This window comes from Rattus rattus, chromosome 17 (genome assembly GCF_011064425.1).
Source record: "Rattus rattus isolate New Zealand chromosome 17, Rrattus_CSIRO_v1, whole genome shotgun sequence".
In the NCBI taxonomy this organism is placed as follows: domain Eukaryota; kingdom Metazoa; phylum Chordata; class Mammalia; order Rodentia; family Muridae; genus Rattus; species Rattus rattus.
In genome coordinates, this window is record NC_046170.1 from 30,561,212 (window position 1) to 30,581,487 (window position 20,276).

The 20,276-nt window shown below is 43.0% G+C and overlaps 1 protein-coding gene across 1 annotated transcript in view; it reads left to right on the forward strand.

Moving 5' to 3' along the window:
* The window catches only part of Cog4 (component of oligomeric golgi complex 4), a 33,717-nt gene that overhangs the window by 6,701 nt on the left and 6,740 nt on the right, over positions 1-20,276 (forward strand). Inside the window, exons 6-12 of the mRNA XM_032887958.1 lie at positions 1,249-1,354; positions 1,818-1,975; positions 3,272-3,330; positions 7,411-7,544; positions 12,496-12,614; positions 13,083-13,249; positions 14,948-15,113. Coding sequence (XP_032743849.1) covers positions 1,249-1,354; positions 1,818-1,975; positions 3,272-3,330; positions 7,411-7,544; positions 12,496-12,614; positions 13,083-13,249; positions 14,948-15,113 — 909 coding nt within the window. The remainder of the gene's footprint in view (positions 1-1,248; positions 1,355-1,817; positions 1,976-3,271; positions 3,331-7,410; positions 7,545-12,495; positions 12,615-13,082; positions 13,250-14,947; positions 15,114-20,276) is intronic.

The following is a 20,276-nucleotide window of genomic DNA, read 5'->3' on the forward strand; positions in this document are numbered from 1 at the left end:
AAGCGTCAGAGCTAGGGAAGGAATGGCCGTGCTAGCAAGGTAAGGGTTAAGTAGGCAAAGGGCAAAAGCTTCCTTCATATGTCCTTATGTAGACTTTCCGCAGAAGGTGTGGCCCACATTGAAGGTGTGTCTTCCCACCTCAAGATCTGAATTAAAGGCTTTGTCTTCCAGCCTTCAGATTTGGACCAACAGAAACTGGGCCTGGTCTTGAATAGACCAATTGGGGAGGTAGAGACAAGAGAAGCAGCTAAGGGTAAAGTTCGAGGCCAGCCTGGGCCACATGAGGTCTGGTCTCAAAAAAAGACAAGTGTCTTCGTACCACAAAGGCCTGGACTAGTAGATAGAGGGACTGGGGCTCAAAAAATAAAACAAAATAAAATGGGGCTGGTGAGATGGCTCAGTAGTTAAGAGCGCTGGCTCCTCGTGCAAAAGTCCTGAGTTCAATTCCCAGCAACCACATGGTGGCTCATGACCATCTTTAATGCCATCTTCTGGCATGCAGGTGTGCATGCAGACAGAGCACTCATACATTTAAATAAATAAATAAGTAAATAAAAATGTTATACGGTACATTTTTCATTTTAAAAATTAATTAAATTTTTAATTTGTATTTTATGTATATAGGAGTTTTGCCTGTATGAATAGCTATGCACCACCTGCATACCTGGTGCCTATGGAAACCAAAAGAGAGCCTGTAACTATAGTTAACAGATGGTTGTAGGTGCTGGGAATTGAATGGAAGTCCTTTGGGAGAACAGCCAATTCTCTCATCCACCGAGCCTTCTCTCCAGCACCCTCAAGAAAGCACTGTAAATGTATCAAGTTACACTTTAAGATCATTAGTGAAAATAGACGTTCTTTCTCCTTTTACCTAATGGTAGTCTGTATTTTCAAAGAGATTAAAAAGTTATTTATTCCCCTGAACAGATGAGCCGTCACGGTGATCATGGTAGCACATAGCTTTAATCTTGGGACTGAATAGGCAGAGACAGGTGGCTCTCTATATGTTGGAGGCAAGCCTAATCTACATAGCAAGCAAGTTCCACACCACCAGTGAGTTACATAGTGAGACCCTGTCTCAAAAAAGAAAAATAAGGCATCACATACTCAGGTTTTGTCCTACTTGAGCACCCATAAGAGCGGTTCCTTGGTGCTGCCTCCAACCTCCAACTGCCAAGGGAAACATGCAAGAAAAGCAATGGGAAGCTGTTGGTCTGAAAACTACCTGTACGTTCTCTCTGCCCTCAGGTGGCCAGTAAGGCTGAAGAGAATCTGCTCTTGGTGCTGGGGTCAGACATGAGTGATCGAAGAGCTGCAGTCATCTTTGCGGACACTCTCACTCTCCTGTTTGAAGGTGAGCCTCTTTCTCTGCTCTAGGGAGACCAGAGACATTTTCTTCTGACATCTCAGGTGTGCCTGATCCAATTCTGTAGTTTCTATGTGTTGATTCATTAGGTAATCAATTTCCAGATTAGTATCTGATTAGCAAGATTGGCGTCTCTCCAGTATTTTGAAGCTCCATAGCCCTCGAGATCCTAAAAAAAAATAAATTTAATCTAAAATCCGTTACAGAGAAGGTATCTATTTTAATGATCCCGCTAGAGAAAACAGCTTCACTGTGCCTTTTACTAATGCCATCACTGTTGAGAGTTAACAAAGCTTCATGACAACATCTAGCATTAACTAGAACTGTCCATTTCAGATAGTGAACTCAGTCCCTGGAAGGGATTCTGTTAGGCCTAGGTTAATCTTTGATGAGGGAAAGGAATTTATTTTATGGAAAAAACATGTGAAGTCCAACTCTCACTTCCTTCTAGGGATTGCCCGAATTGTGGAAACCCACCAACCCATAGTGGAGACTTACTATGGGCCAGGGCGACTCTTTACCCTGATCAAATATCTTCAAGTAGAATGTGACACGCAGGTAGAGAAGGTGGTAAACAAGTTCATCAAGCAAAGGGACTACCACCAGCAGGTGAGCAGGGGACTATCTGCTGCTTGAAAGCAGCTAGAATCAGGGCACTCAGTAGAATACATGAGAAGACATGAAGGTGGGTGGGTGGGTGGGTGGATGGATGGATGGATGGATGGATGGATGGTTGGATGGATGGACGGGCGGGCGGGCGGGCGGACAGACAGACAGACGGATGGATGAATGGTCTGCCTAGAGGAGAAGGGCAGATGCTGGAGGTGTAGTGGCCCTCCCTTTGTCTATTACTTAGTACCTTAACACAACAGAAACAGAAGACCAAATAATCTCTCATTGAAGTTCAACAGTGCTCTCTGGTGATGCACAAAGGATTTTTCTCTCCTAGAATGCTACTGAGTATCAAGTATTAATAATTTGTTTTTAATTTCACTGTAGTTCTTATGGCTCTCTTTTTCAGAACTATTTTTCTATCCCCATAGGCTCAGGGAATAACAGTAGCATACAGAAATAGGAATGGCCAGCTGGGTGGCACTTAACTATAACTCCAGCCATGGGGAGGATGAAGCAACAGGATGGCCAGTAATCTGAAGTCAGCCTGGACTACGTTAGGAGATCCAGGCCAGCCTGAGTTACATAGTCACTGTCTATTGGCAGAACCCCAGACTGTGAGGCCAGACAGCAGTCCGTGAGAATGGCATTAGCATTACTGTTGTTTAAGACTTACGGTTCTAGGCCCTGGGTTCGGTCCCCAGCTCCGAAAAAAAGAACCAAAAAAAAAAAAAAGACTTACAGTTCTTATTCTCTGTGTGAGAATGGCTTGCCTGTGTACGTGCAGCATGTGCATGCCTGGTGCTTGGAGGCCAGAAAAGGGCACTGGGTCCCTTGGAGTTAGAGGAACAGATGGTTGTTTGCTACCACATGGGTTCTGAGAACCAAATTACTGACCTCTGCAAGAGCAGCAAGTGCTCTTAACCACTCAGTTATCTCACCAGCCCTACTAGTCTTTTAAATATAATAGCAGTGACTGGAGAGGTGGCTTAGCAGTTAAGAGAATTTGCTTCTCTTCTAGAAGAACTGAGTTTAATTCCAAGCACTCCTGTGCTAGCTAACTACCACCTGTGACTCATGGTGCACATCCATATACCAGGCAAAACGTCCATACCTAAAATACAAACAAATAAATGTAATAACAGAAATGAGAGGAACAATCCCTAAGCCAAAACCCACTCTTGTCTGAAAGAAAAGTAAGCCTGCCTGGTTAGCAGCCTGCGGCTTATCATTGTAGGCTAGAGTGGCCAGGGGGAGGTGGGAGGCTGTTCTGATTTCTCTGCTGTTTTTCAGTTCCGGCTTGTCCAGAGTAACTTGATGAGAAATTCTGCAACAGAAAAAATTGAACCAAGGTAATAATAATCCTTCAGCCTGTAAGAATTTCAGTTACTAGTTACTAGTTTAAAGACTACTTTGTTGGGGTTGGGGATTTAGCTCAGCGGTAGAGCGCTTGCGGATTTAGCTCAGCGGTAGAGCGCTTGACTAGCAAGCACAAGGGCCCGGGTTCGGTCCCCAGCTCTGGGGGGGAAAAAAAAAAAGACTACTTTGTTAAAATGTAGGGGATTTTTGGTTTGGGTTTTTTTTTTTTTTTTTTTGGTTGGATTGATTTTGGGACAAGGTCTTTTTATGTTCTTTCCTGGGAACTCATCCATCTAACCTCGAACTTACAGAGATTCTCCTGCCTCTGCCTCTCAAGTGCTGGGATTAAAGTCCTGTGCCACTATGCATGGAGTAATTTTATTTTTAAAATATAGTACAGGTAAGTTGTTGACCACTCTGTAGCCCAGACTAGTCTCAGACTCTAACAATCCACCTGTCTCAGTCTTCCAAGTACTGAGATTACAGGCACGAGCCACCAAATTCCAGCTATCAATTTCTCCTGTAGAAGACAGTGTATAAAAAGCTCTAGTCAATAGGCAATACTAGATCACTGGCTGAGGATATCTCACCTGGTAAGAATTCTTCCCAACACACACAAAGCGCAGTACCCATAAAAGCAGACATGAAGGTTCATGCCTATAGTAACGGTACCCCAGAAGGTAAAAGCAGGAGGATGAGATATGTTCAAGGTCATAACCAGCTACTTAGTGAATTCAAGGACAGCATGCACTACACGAGACCCTATTTCAAAAAAAAGATTAGGGGCTAGGAGATGGTCCAGTGGTTAAGAGCATCTACTGCTCTTCCAGTGGATCCAAGTTTGGTTCTCAGCATCCAGATTAGGTGGCTCACAAATCACCTTTAATTCCAGCTCTAAGAGATCCAACCTTTGAAATCTGTGGGCTCTTGTGTATGTGCACATACCCACATATAGGCATACACATAGCTAATTTTGTTTTCATAAAATACTGGTCTGGAGAGATGGTTCATCAATGAAGAGCAGTAGCTATTCTTCCATATGGCAACTCATGCAACATCATAACTCTACTTCCAGGGGTTGCAGTGCCTCTGGCCTCTGCTGGTAGTGTATAGTCTTGTTGGGTAGACATATATGTGGACACAGCACCATCCATGTAAAAAAAAAATGAAAGAAACTTTTAAACATTTTTATTTAGAAACAAAAATCTTTACTGTGTACATAGAATGTACCAGAGAAGAAAAAGTTATTTTTAAAGGGAGCAGGGGGGGCTGGAGAGGTGGCTCAGTGATTAAGAGCACTGATCGCTCTTCCGGAGGTCCCAAGTTCAATTCCCAGCAACCACATGGTGGCTCACAGCCATCTGTAATGGGATCTGATGCCCTCTTCTGGTGTGTCTGAAGACAGTGACAGTATGCTGGCATACAATAAATAAATAAAGCTTAAAAAAAAATAAAAAGGAAATGCCTCATAGACTTTCCTATAGGCCAATCTTATGAAAGTATTTTCTCATTTGAGGTTTCTTCTTCCCAGTAGACCCTAGCTTGTGTTAAGTTGTCAGAAAAATTCACTAGGTTAGTTATGATAGTTGACACATATATAACGTTTATCATACGCTAAGCTTTGTTATAAGCACTTAACAAATATTAAACCACTTCAAGGTATGTTAACCTATACACTACTGGCATTTTGGCTAGATAGCTGTCCCCACCCCAGGAACTGTCCTGTGTTCTATGAAATGAATATCAGTATCCCTGTCTATCCACTATAGTACCTTGGAACCCTGGGAGAGCAAAATCAGTTGTAAATCACTAATCTATAACTCCGAAGAACAAACTAAAGCCTAGAAATGCTAAAGGATTTGATCAAGATAATAAAGCTAGAAAATGGCAGAGGCAGAAATAGAATCCACACAGTTTAGCTCTGAGTACATGGTGTCAACCACTGAGGTGTATATGATTTATAGGGTACAAGAGAACATGTAATGAGATATAATCAAATATGGGCAAGGTTCAGGGTTCTTCCTCAGGATAAATGGCCATAGGCCTGAGACTTGAAGAGTGAGTTGGAGTATAAGAAAGAGTGTTGCAGATAGGGTAAAGGAAGTATATCCTAAATTCTGGAGAGATCCTGAAATAACATAATATGAGAGGAGCATTATAGAGTTATTCTCAGGTTGTGTATCAATAACTGTGGAAACTTTATGACCAAATACATGTTTTGGCCAGTTCCCTTCAGTGAGTAAAGGGATCTTGTATTTATAATGTGAAATGAGGTTCAACTTCATTCTTATTCATGTGGATATCAGTGCTTCTAGCACAGTTCTTTGAATGGATCATTCATTCCCCCATTCAGTTGTCTTAGTAGTCCCATTAAAAATCATTTGTGCTGGGGGGCTGGAGAAATGGCTCAGAGGTTAAGAGCACTGGCTGCTCTTCCAGGGGTCCTGAGTTCAAATCCCAGCAACCACATGGTAGCTCACAACCATCTGTAATGGGATCTGATGCCCTCTTCTGGTGTGTCTGAAGACAGCTACGGTACTCAAATAAAATAAATAAATCCTTTAAAAAAATCATTTGTGCAGCAGGACCTCTATGAGTTTAAGACCAGCCTGGTATCTGGAGTGAAGTCTAGGCCAGCCAAGGCTATATAAAGAGACCCTGTCTTTTAAAGAGCTGGCTACACACCTTAAGTCCCAGCACTTGGGAAGCAGAGGCAGGCAGATCTCTGCACAGGGCTCAAGGCCAGCCTGATCTGCAGTGAGTTCTAGGACGGCCAAGGCTCTGTTACACAGAGAAACCCTGTCTGGAGATGGGAAGAGCTGGGTGGCAATGGTACAGGCCCTTAATCCAAGCACTCAGGAAGCAGAGGCAGGCAGATTTCTAAGTTCCAGGCTATTCTGGTCTACAGAGCTAGTTCAGAATAGCCATGGCTACATAGTAAACCTTGTCTGAAAAAAATCAGCTGACCGCCTTGGACTCTCTGTTCTGTTCCACTTATACCTGTATCTTTACACTAGTCTGTACTAGTATAGCTTGGTGTGTGCAAGTGCAGGCTGTGTCTGTGTCTGTGTATTTGTGCGAGTCCCCAGGCAGAGGAAGACTTTGAGTATCTTGTTCTGTTACTCTCCTCCTCCTGTACTCTCCACCTTGTTCACCTGAGACCATAGTCTTGAAGCTTGCTGTTTGAGGTGGGCTGGTTGGCAGTAAGCTCCCAGGACCTAGCCTCTCTACCACCGCCACTCTGTCGTGATGCTGGAATCACAGCACAAGTGGCCATGCCTGAAGGTTTGGGTGGGTGGTGGTTTGGTTTGCTTTTTGGTTTTTTGAGACAGGTTTAACCCTGACTGTCCTGGAACAAGGCTGGTCCTACGAGGGCTGATGATTAAAGGCATGTACCACCATCACCCAGCCTTTTTTTTAACATGGGTGCTGGGAATTCCAACTCGAGCCTTTACTTTGCGCAGCAAGCACTCTTAGCCAGAGAGCAGTCTCCCGCCCTGCAGTAAGTTGTGAAGTCCGCAAGTTTAAGTCTTCCCGTTTGTTCTCAGGACTGTTTTGGCTGCTCACTGAGGTAGATAGATAGGACATAGTATAATGGTGTGTCCTAAATCTCATGGCTCAATTTGAGATTAGAGGAGTATATTTTCTTCACAAAAGCATAGGTAATTTTCCCATTGGAGGTACATGGTTGAGCCCTGGCAAGTGAAAACTGTGGGTGAAGCTGAGTGAAAACTGTGGGTGAAGCTGAGTGTAGTGGCACACATTTAATCCCAGCACTTGGGAGGCAGAAGCAGGTAGATGGTCTACACAGTGAGTTCTAGGACAGCCAGAGCTACATGGAGAGACCCTACTAAAAAAGAAAGAGAGGGGATGATGGGGAGGGAGAGGGAAAGAAGGGAAGAAAGAAAAAGGAAAATGTGACTGATAGCAGTCTCTGTAACAAACAAGGCAGCGCAGCCATCATCTGACAGAGCTACCCTTACGTACCTGTGTTAGGAGCAGGGAGTCTGTTCACTCTGTAGCCTTGCCGTTACAGGGACACAATGTTCTTATTCCTGTGCTCTGTGTCTCAGGGAGCTGGACCCCGTCTTGACTGAGGTTACCCTGATGAATGCTCGAAGTGAATTGTACTTACGCTTCCTTAGGAAGAGGATCAGTGCAGATTTTGAGGTGGGGGACTCCATGGCTTCAGAAGAAGTAAAGCAAGGTAAAACATACTTCTCATATTTGATAAGCAGTTGGCCCTGACTTGTCAAGTCAGAGTTCTTCCTAAGGAAGCCTCTCTCGGCAAGCTGTCTCTCAGTGGGATTGTTCAGTGTGCCACACTTTAGAATTAGACTGGAATTTTAAAACTTCTAAACACTTTATATAAAGGCAAGGAAATTTGATGGCCTTTGATTTCTTACACCTTTCTCTATGCTCTGGTTTATAGCTAGACTTGGGAAGTGTGTCCATGTAAAGATTTAGATAATACAAAAGATCTGCTTATACTGGTGAACTTTTAAGTGACAGACACTCTGGAACTGGGTAGTAGCCATTGTTGCACAAATAGAGTAAGTTGCTAAAGATCATTGGATACAGTAGTGAATTCTGTGGACTACAGGTCACACCTCAGTAAAAAGTACATAATACAAACAGAAAATAGATTTACACATCTAGTCCCCACACTGAGTTATGTAACATGCAGACTCCTGGAGTATCTGACATTCTTTGTGGCTTAGGTCAATAAAACACAGGAGGAGATTTACTTAATCAGTTTAAAGGGAATTACATACTTATTTGGAGTTAGGTACTTAGCAGTGTCAGAGATGGCTCACTGGCTAAGAGTGCTTACTGCACAAAATGAAGATATGAAGTGGCTAATTAAAAAAAGGTGAATAGAGCTGGAGAGATGGCTCAGTGGTTAAGAACACTGACTGCTCTTCCAGAGGTCATGAATTCAATTCCCAGCAACCACATGGTGGCTCACAACCACCTGTAATGGGATCTGCTGTCCTCTTCTGGCCTTCAGTCACATATGCAGACAAAATGCTGTACATAAAATAAATAAATAAATCTTAAAAAAAAGTGAATAACAAAAAAAAATAACCTGGATGATGGTGGTGCATGCCTTTATTCCCAGCACTGGGGAGGCAGAGTCAGGCAGATCTCTGTGAGTACAAAGCCAGCCAAGTCTACATAGTAAGTTCCAGGACAACCAGGGCTACGCAGAAAAACCCTATTTTCAAAAAAATAAATAAATAAATCGTCAGACATGGCCACATATGCTTGAAAGTCTACCTCTGTTCAGACCCCCTGTTGTATAGCATAATAGCTACCAGCCACATGTGAGTGACTGTTGAAGTTAAAATCTACCTAGTGGGTTTTTTTTTTTTTTTTTTTTTTTTTTTTTTTTTTTTTTTTTTTTTTTGAGTGGGGACCGAACTCAGGGCCTTGCGCCAAGCTAGCAAGCGCTCTACCACTGAGCTAAATCCCCAACCTACCTAGTGGGTTTTAAGATTTATTTATTCATGTATTTTATGTACATGAGTGATCTGCCTTCAAGTACAGTAGAAGGAATTTATTTATTTGTTTATTTTTTTAAAGATTTATTTATTATATAAGTACACTGTGGCTGTCTTCAGATACACCAGAAGAGGGAATTAGATCTCATCACAGATGGTTGTGAGCCACCATGTGGTTGCTGGGAATTGAACTCAGGACCTCTGGAAGAACAGTCAGTGTTCTTAACCACTGAGCCATCTCTCCAGCCCCCTGAAATTAAGATTTAATTAAAATCAAGTTGGGCATGGTACTGTATACCTTTAAGTCCAGCACTGGAAGCAGAGGTGGATCTCTGAGTTCAAGTCCAACCTGGTCTACAAGGTGAGTTCCAGGCCAGCCAGGACTATACAGGGAAAACTGTCTTAAAAAATAAACAGACAGGGCTGAAGAGATGGCTTAGTGGTTAAAAGTGCTGATTGTAGCACTGATTGTTCTTCCAGAGGTCCTGAGTTCAAATTTCAGCAACCACATGGTGGCTCACAACCATTTGTAATGGGATCTGATGCCCTCTTCTGGTGTGTCTGAAGACAGCCACAGGGTACTTATATAATAAATAAATAGATAAATAAATAAATCTTTAAAAAAATAAATAAATTTAACTACAGTTAAAATTTTAAAATTCAATTCCTTGATCCTTAGCCATATTTGAAGTCTTTTTTTTTTTTTTCCCCCGGAGCTGGGGACCGAACCCAGGGCCTTGCACTTCCTAGGCAAGCGCTCTACCACTGAGCTAAATCCCCAACCCCCGTATTTGAAGTCTTAAGAGTTGCCATGAAGTTAGGCGTGGTGGCACACTCTGATAATGCCAGTATTTGACAGACCTGGACTAGCAAGCCATTCTTTAGTGACAGAGTCCTAAGAAGGAAGTTCCAGGGATCAGAGATAAAAAGAGAGAACAGGTTGGCTTGGAGACCTTGCCTGAGAGAGTCTTAGGCCAGGCAGGCTGATTAAATACAGCATCTTATGTGCGATTCTCAGGGAGAAATGGGACCAGGTCAACAGAAACTATCATATGATGGGACAGAGTTGACAGGAAGCTAATCAAACAATAATGCACTAGGGTAACGCAGGTCATTTGCAGAACATTACAGACTGAGTACACAGTGGCCTTGCAGTAAGAGTTGGGTTCTCAGGACCCAAAGCCATTCATAGCTTCCCCAAGGCCTAGGCCCCAAGCCATTACCAGCTCTGCCAAGCATATTCCTAGTTTCCTACATCAGGGCCTCAAGGACTATCTCCCGAGGCCCTGATTCCAGGCTATTACTGGCTCCACCAAGCGTATTCCTGGTTTTAGAGAAGGAGCTATGTTCCTTCTCCATTATCAGGGCCTTAGAGAAAGCCTTAGATTAGTTCAGCCGTCAGCACTTGTCTGATATAGATATACCACTGCTAGCTTGAGTGTACCCTGGACTATCACCCCAGCCTAGGTTAGAGAGCCAGACTTCATTAATGGGGGAGAAATCTGCCATGACTTCTTTACATGTATATATGTTCACATGTGTGTGAAGGCCTAAAGTTAATACTGAGTATCTTCTTCAGTGAGACTTATATAGCCTCGCTGGTTTGCTCTCAGGATTCTCTGTTTCCCTCTCCCAGAATAGGATTACAAGCAGGCTGCCACACTCCTCAGATTTGGTTTTGGTTTTGGTTTGAAATAGGGTCTCACTGTGTAACCCTGGCTGGCCTGGAACTTTATAGACCAGGTCAGCTGGAATTTACAGAGATCTCCCTACCTCTGCCTCTGAGTGCTGGAATTGAATGTATGTGCCATCTTGCCTGACACTTTCCTCTGACTTTTAACACGACTGCTGGGGAATCTGAATTCTGGTCCTGTGATTGTACAGGAAGCACTTTACCTACTGAGTCTTTTCCCCAGCCATGCCATGGATTTGACTTCCTTTCTGGACAGCGTAATTAAAACATGTCTTTGACTGGCTAGATGGCTCAGACCATGACAGTGCTTCCCCTACAAGCTTTATGACCTGAGTTCAATCCCTAGAACCTGTGGTAGAAAGAAAGAGCTGTCTTTCTAGCAGTTGTCCTCTGACCTCCACCAGAACATATATATGCATGTATGGCCCACGCTTCCACACATTATTAACACACACAGAATAATATGTATAGTATTTTAAAACTTGTACCGTCACAGATACTCCTATTGAGCAGCTAGGCAGTGATGACATAGAGGATGAAGGGCTCTATGACTAGTTAATTTTGGTCTTTACCCTGGAAATGTGCATCTTTAGACTTCTATGTCATCTTGGAGAAACTAATGAAAAGGCATTAAATTATTTGTACAAAATCGTTCACTATGGGAGAAGTGGGTCAACAGTTAAGAATCCTGGACTTGGGTTTTGTTCTTGGTACCCATGTAACTGCTCTCAACCGTCTGCAACTCCAGTACTAGGAAAGAGGTTCCCTCTTCTGGCCTCCATAAGTACCAGACAATCGTACATTTACATGCAGGCAAAACACCCAGACATACATAAAAGTAAATCTATTTTTTAAATGTTCAGTATTTTCTTCAATTACTATTTCCAGTTATGAAAGAAAAATTTAGAAATAACCCATGTGTTAGCTGAGGTAGTGCATGCCTTTGATCCTAGCACTCAGGAGGCAGAAATAGGCAGATCCCTGAGTTCAAGACCTACCTGATCTACAGCAAGTTCTAAGGGTAGCCAGGAATTCACAGAAAAACTTTCTCAAGAAACCAAAACAGAAGAAAAAAAGGAATGAAAGAAAGAAAAAACCCTGGTGTCTAAAACTGGAGTTAGGACTGTAGGTGGTGGGCCACACCTCTAATCCCAGTGCTCTGTAGGTAGAGGCAGATAGATCTCCGTCAAAATGGTTCAAAATATAGTAAGATACTATCTCAAAACATAAACAAGTAAAATTAAAATAATACAAATTATCTAATAATTAATAAAATGTCCAGTGGTGCTGGGTACAGTGGTCTGTAATTGCAGGACTTGGGAGGCTAAGGCAGAAGAGTCATCTATTCTGTTCAAGGCCCTGGGTTCATTTTTGTATCCCAGGCTAGAGATGACTAAGGGGCGAGAGAGGTAGTTCAGTGGGTAAGAGTGCTTCCAGCTCTCCCACAGGTCCAGAGTTTGGTTCCTAAGGCTTGTTGGGCAGCTCACAACCACTTGTAATCCAGCCCCAGAGATGCTCTCTTCTGGTCTCTGCAGTGATTCATTAGCCTACACATAAACACACACATGTAAATAAATAAATAATAAATAATCAATCAATCAATCAAAAAGTCTTTAAAAATAATTAAGCTGGGGCTGGAGAGATTGCTCAGTGGTTAAGAGCACTGACTACGCTTCCAGAGGTCCTGAGTTCAAATCCCAGCAACCACATGGTGGCTCACAACCATCTGTAATGGGATCTGATGCGTCCGAAGATAGTGACGGTGTACTCACATAAATAAATAAATGAAAAAAATTAAGCTACAGAAAAAAGATGTAGAAAAATGCTATCTATACTGATTTTAATCATGGAAAATATGCACCTGCTTGGGAAAAAGACTAGAGAGGAACTTGAAAAATGAAAAGCCTTGCTCTTTCCGTCTTGGGGAAAAAGTGAATATTCCTTTCTTGGCTGTCCCCTAGAGCACCAGAAGTGCCTGGACAAACTCCTCAATAACTGCCTATTGAGCTGTACCATGCAGGAGCTAGTTGGCTTCTATATTACCATGGAGGAGTACTTCATGAGAGAGACTGTCAATAAGGTAGGACATTAGGATACATCTCTGCAAGTGGGGCTTCCTGTCCAAGAAGCCAAGCTGAGGGAAATGGCTGGGACCTGACATATTTCTTGGTCCTGCTTTGAAAGTACTTTTGGATCTAGTAAGAAGACATCTCTGAAGTTGTCATGCTCTTCACATTCCTAGCTGGGTCTTTCCTGAAGATTACAAAAGAACAGCTTAGCTCTTATGGTGCCTACTTCTTCCCCACCTCCCTGCAGATATATGAGGGTAGGGCCTCTCCTATGTCTAACATCCCAGGTAATGGATATTGCCAAAGGAAAGGCCCCAAATATTGCTTTCTAACGTAGTAATTTTTTTTTTTTTTTTTTTTGTCAAGCTGTGACCAGCATGGACAAAATATAAGAAATGGTTCAGAGACAGGGCTAGTATAACCAGAATTATCTAGAACATCAGATCTGGACACTCACTTAGGACTTTGCCTTTTGATAGGCTGTGGCTCTGGATACCTATGAGAAGGGCCAGTTGACATCCAGCATGGTGGATGATGTCTTTTACATTGTTAAAAAGTGCATTGGGCGTGCTCTCTCCAGCTCTAACATCGACTGTCTCTGTGCCATGATCAACCTTGCGACCAGAGAGCTGGAAGCTGATTTCAGGTATTGTTGATGCCCTTTCTGCTTTATGGGCATAAAAGTTCTAGTTTTATTTGATTCCTTGTCTTATTTGTTTCTTTCCTTTTTTTATTGGTCATATTTGGTTCTAAACAAGATTAAGCTGATTGAGCCTGATGGCACATGCCTTTAATCTAAGGAGGCAGAAGCAGGTGGATCTCTGAGTTCAAGACCATCCTGCTCTACAGAGTGAGTTCGAGAAAAGCCAAGGACTCAGGAAAACCCTGTCTCAAAAAGGAAAAAAAAAAAATAGAGATATGTTTCTATTCCAAATATGACATCCTAAGCTCAGGGAAACTATCAGCCAAATATCTTAAGTGCCTAATTTCCATTTATTTATTTATTTATTTATTTATTTATTTATTTATTTATTTATTTGTTTATTTATTTATTTTGGAAACTATCAGCCAAATATCTTAAGTGCCTAATTTCCATTTATTTATTTATTTATTTATTTATTTATTTATTTATTTATTTATTTATTTATTTATTGTGGATGAGTACTCTGTCTTCATTCACACCAGAAGAAGACATCAGATTCTATTACAGATGGTTGTGAGCCACCATGTGGTTGCTGGGAATTGAACTCATGACCTCTGGAAGAACAGTCAGTACTCATAACCACTAAGCCATCTCTCCAGCCCAAGTGCCCAATTTCTAATACTTAACCTAATTCACTGAAGTATGTTGAAGGTGTCATTACCCTCAGACCCAAAAGAAAAGCAAGTGGTTTAGATAAGAGCAGTGGTTATAATGACACTCATAGTTTCTATAAGCCAAGCACTATACCAACACCCTCCACCCTCCCCCTTATACTTTCATTTTTTGAGACAGGGTTTCTCAGTGTAGCCCTGGCTGTCCTGGAACGTGGCTCTGTAAACTGGGCAAGCCTCAAACTCCGAGATCTGCCTACCTTTGCCTCTTGAGTGCTGGGACTAAAGCTGTGTGCCACCATGCCTGTCCCCACCCCCCTTTTTTATTGTATAAAAACTTTGATGTGAGACAGATGATATGGCTCAGCAGGTAAAGATATTTGCTGCTAAATCTAATGATCTGAGTTTAATCTCCAGAGCCCACACTGAGTGGAAGGTGAACCAATTCCTGCAAGTTGTTCCCTCACCTCCACAAATGTGCTGTAGCATTGCTGCCTTCACAAAATAAATAAATATTTAAATAATGATATAGAAACTATGCTTTCTGTTCTGTAAATGTAGAACTGGGGCCTGGAGAGGTTATATTGTGACCCTTTGTCATGGTCCCAGACCTCTTAAGAAGTAAAACAGAGAACTCAGTACTAACTTGACTCAAAAGTGTTTCAGCTCCTGCATGGGACTGCATCTCACTAAGCTTTACTCTGTCCTCTTTGCAGTTCATTGGTGATAAATGAAAGCCTGATGGAGAAATAAACAGTAGCTAGAAGCACAGTGACACTGTCAGGGCCACCATGGACAGTGTAGTTTCTTTTTTCCTGTATTTTATAAAAAGAAGTGACCGGTCTCCTCTATATACTCTTAGTATCTTTGAGCAAGTACTGGTTGCTGTCCTGTCCTGGTCCCTGAGGTCCCCCACAGTAGTCTCCACCCCCAAAGAGTAGCTGGGACTGTTGATTCAGGGTAGTGGGTGCTCTGTTCTTGCTGTCCTGTAGGCCAGGGTGAACACTGCATATGCCTTTCTGCCCCACAGGGATGTTCTATGTAATAAGCTAAGAATGGGCTTCCCAGCCACCACCTTACAGGACATCCAGCGTGGGGTGACGAGTGCCGTGAACATCATGCACAGCAGCCTCCAACAGGGCAAGTTTGACACCAAAGGCATCGAGAGCACTGATGAAGCCAAGCTGTCCTTCCTGGTAGGTGGCCATTAGGCCGGCGGCTGGGGCAGACTTTCTTTTTTTTTTTTTTTCAGAGCTGGGGACCGAACCCAGGGCCTTGTGCTTGCTAGGCAAGCACTCTACCACTGAGCTAAATCCCCAACCCGAAGGATGACCTTTAACTTCAGTCTTCCTGCCTTTGCCTTTGGAGTGCCCCATTTCAGCAGTGGTGGCTTAACTGAGCCACATTTCCAGACCCCTTGAAAGGTTATACTGTAACTCCTTAGTCATATCATAAAAAGCCTCAGGGTGAAGACTTTTTCTCTAGAACTTAATTGAAAAGGAAAACACCTTTAAGGAAAGTTCCTCTAGGTTCTGAAACCACTTCTTGCCAGAAACCTGCTCTAAGTAACCAGAGGCAGAATATGTACTTTTTTTTCCTTCTTTTTTCTGAAAACCTAGGTTCCTTACTTCTCAGTGTTCTTTCCAAAGCTCCTTTTACAAGCAATTAAGGGGCTCCGTGGTGTATGTGTCCCACAAACCAATTCTAACAGCGGTGCTAGGCTTTTCTGAGGGAAGGCCGACAATCGAGAGCCCTTTGCCTCACAAAACTGCTTTTCTAGTAACTTCCTCTTTGGAACATGCCTGTAATCTCAGCATTTGGGAAGCTGAGAAAGGTGGATCATGAATTCAGGGTTATCCTGGGCTCCTATCCAGGCTGTCGCAAGGAGGGTAGGGGACATTTATCCTCACAGAGTCAAAGAAGAGAGTAATGAACCAGTGAGCCTCCCCACTGTGTGGTAAGAGGAAAGAGGGGCCTGCAAAGATGAAAGCATTCGTACAGGGGGCAGAGAGTTCGTGACACTAAAGGACACAGAAAAGACGCTGACGCTCACGATCCAGTCTCTCTGCCCATGCTCACTGACGTGAATAGGAACAATGCTATCCTGGTCACTTGTATTCCCTCCTTCACATCCACTAGACTTGAGCTTAGTGCCTGAGGCCTAAAGTGAAGGACATGTCTGAAGCTGAGCTCTCAGTCAATAATCTGCCGATAGATTGAATACAAAAGTGTGTCCATGAAGTTCAGGGTGCTCAGCTACTCTCACATTTAGGTTCTTGATCTCAGAGACATTGGCTATAACTTTACTGAAACCTTAACCATTACAAGGAAATCACACTAACTAGTCACCAGACACATCTAACATGGTTATTTTAGCTCCCTGTCCTCTTGTTGACATTGAAAAAATTTCCCTTGAGACAGGTATAGTGATTGACACCTTTAATCCCAACACTCAGGAAGTAGAGGCAAACAGATCTCTAGAAGTTCCAGGCCAACCAAGGTTACTTTGTCTCAAAAAACAAGAAGAAAATTGTGTTGGTATGAGTTCCATCGGTCCGAGCTAGCTGTATGATGTCACGCGTGCTGTCCAAAAAGAGGAGCAACCCAAACTTGGTAGTGTACACCTGTAACCCAGCATTTGGGAGGCGGAGACAGGAAGATGAGTTGGCTATGTAGAAAGTTCAAAGTCAGCCCTGTATACATCAGACCTTGTCTTTTTAAAAGTGGGGAGGAGGGAAGGCTAGAAATAGGGGTGCCCGTTTTTACTATCAGCACTGGAAGCTTAAGGCCTGGTCTGCATAGAGAGTTCCAGGACAGCCAGGGCTACAGAGCCAGACCCTGCCTCAATAAGGCACATCCATCCACACACATAGCACACACACAAAGAAGTAATAACTTTAACTAAAGTTATAACTAAATATCCAAAAGATATTTACTTATCAAATGTATTTCCTTTTAAAAACTTTGCCAAAAAGGCCCAACAAACGTTGTCACACTCTGACGAACTTACACTTTTAGCTTTGCTTGCACACTATTTCCTTTGTCTCACAGAACTTATTATTATTATTTATCATCATCATTCATTCATTCATTCATTCATTCTGCCATGCTGGACTCAGAAACACTCAGGCCTCTTGGGACCTATCACATTAGCGCTCCATGTCTTTGACTAGGCATCTGTTTGTTTTACTTGGTTTTTGTTTGCTTGATTTTTTTGTTTGTTTGGGTTGTTTTTTTTTTTTTAAGAATCATTTATTTATTTTATGTGTATGAGTACACTGTAGCTATTTTCAGACACACCAGAAGAGGGCATCTGATCCCATTACAGATGATTGTGAGCCACCATGTGGTTGCTGGGAATTGAACTCATAACCTCTGGAAGAGCAGCCAGTGCTCTTAACCACTGAGCCATCTCTCCACCCCATTTTTGTTTTTTCAGTGCTAGAAATTGAACATAAGGCTTCACATGTGCCAGGTAAGCACACTGCCCCTAAAATATGTCTCCCGATGCTTGATCTGAGCCAAAGTCTCACCAACTTACTTAGGCTTGCCTGGTTGCTCCATAACCCAGGCAGTCTTGCAATTACACCTGCCTTCCTCAGCCTCTGAGCAGCTGGGTTACTGGCACAGGCCACAAGCCGAGTTGGTCTTTTGTTTCGAACCTCTTAATCTAACCCATCTGCCTTTTGTAGTTCTTTTCTACCACATGACTTCTCCCATCCCCAAGGCTGGCCACTGAGTGCCTTGGCTCTCATTCATCATTCCCTGGGAATCTTCCAGTTACACAGTTTCATTGTTTGGCTTTGTTTTGTTGGATTCTTTTCAAGACAGGCTTTCTTTATGGAGCCCTAGCTGTCCTGGAACTTACTCTGTAGACCAGGCTGGCCTTAGAGATCCACCTACCTCTGCCTCCCAAGTGCTGGGACTGCACCACCATCGATAGGCTGACAATTTCATTGTTAGGAGACCCACATGAAAAAGCCAAAACAAAGGTGGTACTGAGTGCTTGGTGACAGATTTCTAGTTTTTCTGGTTCCAAACACTTAGAATGTCATCCCCCCACTACGAATTCTTCTTTGGCATTTTAGTTGTAAGCCTGACCTTTACTGCCTGAGCCATGCCCCCAGCCCCACAGAGCCTACTTGCATGACACTTTGATTCATTTAGCTGTCAAAAGGAATCCCCCAACTCTATAATCCCATTTTCTATAAGCAGGAGCTAAACCCAGCGATTCCATGTTTACAAAGATTGTCAGTCCAAGGGAAACTCTAAAAGTCAATACCCAACCCATTTTCCTCTCATGACAATTATTTCTTGGTGCCCTAAAGTGCCTGGGAATCACTTATGTTGTAACAGAATAGTTGTTTTTCTGGAAACATTCAATGTTAGCAGGCTTCTGTTATGGCTTTAGTTCCATTACGCAACCCCATTCAGCGTGGTCTAAGTGGCACAGTCAGCAGTGTGGTTTCTCAGTACTGACTGCATGATGTCAACTAGAAAAGTACTTCAACCCATGTGGATCTGGGACTCTCCATTTACCCTAAAATCCCTAAGTTCTTAGTTGTGGCTCCTGCCTGCCATCTTCCTGGGCCATGCCACCTACTAACCAGGTTGAGGCATCTCCCAGGTATGTTAATCCTGCCACCCACAGTCTCTATTACCAATATCCCAAGCCATAGTCTTGCTTATATAGCATCACTGCCCTAAAACATACTGCCAGAAACTGGACATGGTGGCACACATCTGTAACTTCAGGAGGTAGAGACAGAGTCCAGAGTTCAAGGCCAGCTTCAGCTTCATTGCAAGTTTGAGGCCAGTATAGGCTATAGGAGACCCTCTTAAAATTGCCGTGATGGGGCTGGAGAGATGGCTCAGTGGTTAAGAGCGCTGACTGCTCTTCCAGAGGTCCTGAGTTCAATCCCCAGCAACCACATGGTGGCTCACAACCATCTATAGTGGGATCCAATGCCCTCTTCTGATGTGTCTGAAGACAGCTACAGTATCTTCATATACATTAAATAAATAAATCTTTAAAAAAAAATTGCCATGATGGTGCTGGAAAAGTGGTTTATTAATTAAGATATCTTGTTTTTAACTTTTTAAAGATTTATTTATTTTGTGTATATGTAAGGTACCCTGTGAGTACCAAGAACTAAACCTAGGTCCATTACAAGAATAATGAATATTCTTTTATCTGCTGGGCCATCTCTGCTGACCCCACATGTATGAGTTTTGCCTGTATGCATACATGTGCACATGGATATGCCTGGTTTCTACTGAGATCAAAAGAAAATGTCAGGTCCCCTATAACTGGAGTTATGGATAGTTGTAAGGTACCATGTAAGTGCTAAGAAAGAGACATAGGTCCTCCGCAAGAATGACAAATACTCTTTTAACTGTTGGGCCATCTCTCCTGGCTGCACACATGCTGTTCTTGTGGAAGAAAGTTCCCTTCCCAGCACCAGATGGATGGATGGTGACTTACAACCATCTATAACTACAGTTCCAGTGGTTCTGATGCCTGGACTCTCGGCCTCTGTACCAGACATATACATGCTTACACACACAATTAAAAAAAAATTCTCGTCAGGCATTCCTCTAGTACTTGGGAGGTAGAGGCAGGGAGTTTGAGGTCAACAGGACTGATGATAGGAGACTGCCTTAAAGAGGGCAAGGGAAGCCTGGGATGTACCTTAGTGGCATGGCCTGCATTTGATCCTGAGCACCACAGGTGGGAAGAAAAGGAATATGACAGGGAGCTGAGGAGAGGCTGATAAAGTGGTGAGGCGGTCCCATCAGTTACAGTGAGTGAAGGTGGGCATTCTAGCTTTGTAAATTCAATTCAACCATCATCTACACCAGGGAGCCTTCCTGAGTACCTCAAACCAAAGATGCATTCCTTCAGATGGTCATAGTTGATAGTTGTCCTTTATCACTTTTGCCCCATTTTTAAAGATGATTTCATATGGTCCAGGTTGGCCTCAATTCACTATATAACCAAGGACGACTTTGAATTTCTGATTTTCCTGCCTCTGCTTCCTGAGTACTAGAATTATGTGAGCTCTTCCATATCTGGTTTATGCAGTGCTGGGAATCAAACCCAGGGGTATACGTATGCTCTGTAAACACTCTACCAACTCAGTCACATCCCTTGACTGCTTTTTGTTTCCCCAAGAGGTGTGCATGTGTGCGTGTGTGTGTGTGTGTGTGTGTGTGTGTGTGTGTGTGATTAAATGCACATGGTACAGGAAGGTACGTGTGCCTTTCATTAGAGTGCGGAAGAGCAATGTGGAGCTCTTGGAGCTGTAGTTATGGCGTTGTTGGTGCTGGCATACAGACTCTAGTCCTCTTGATCACGT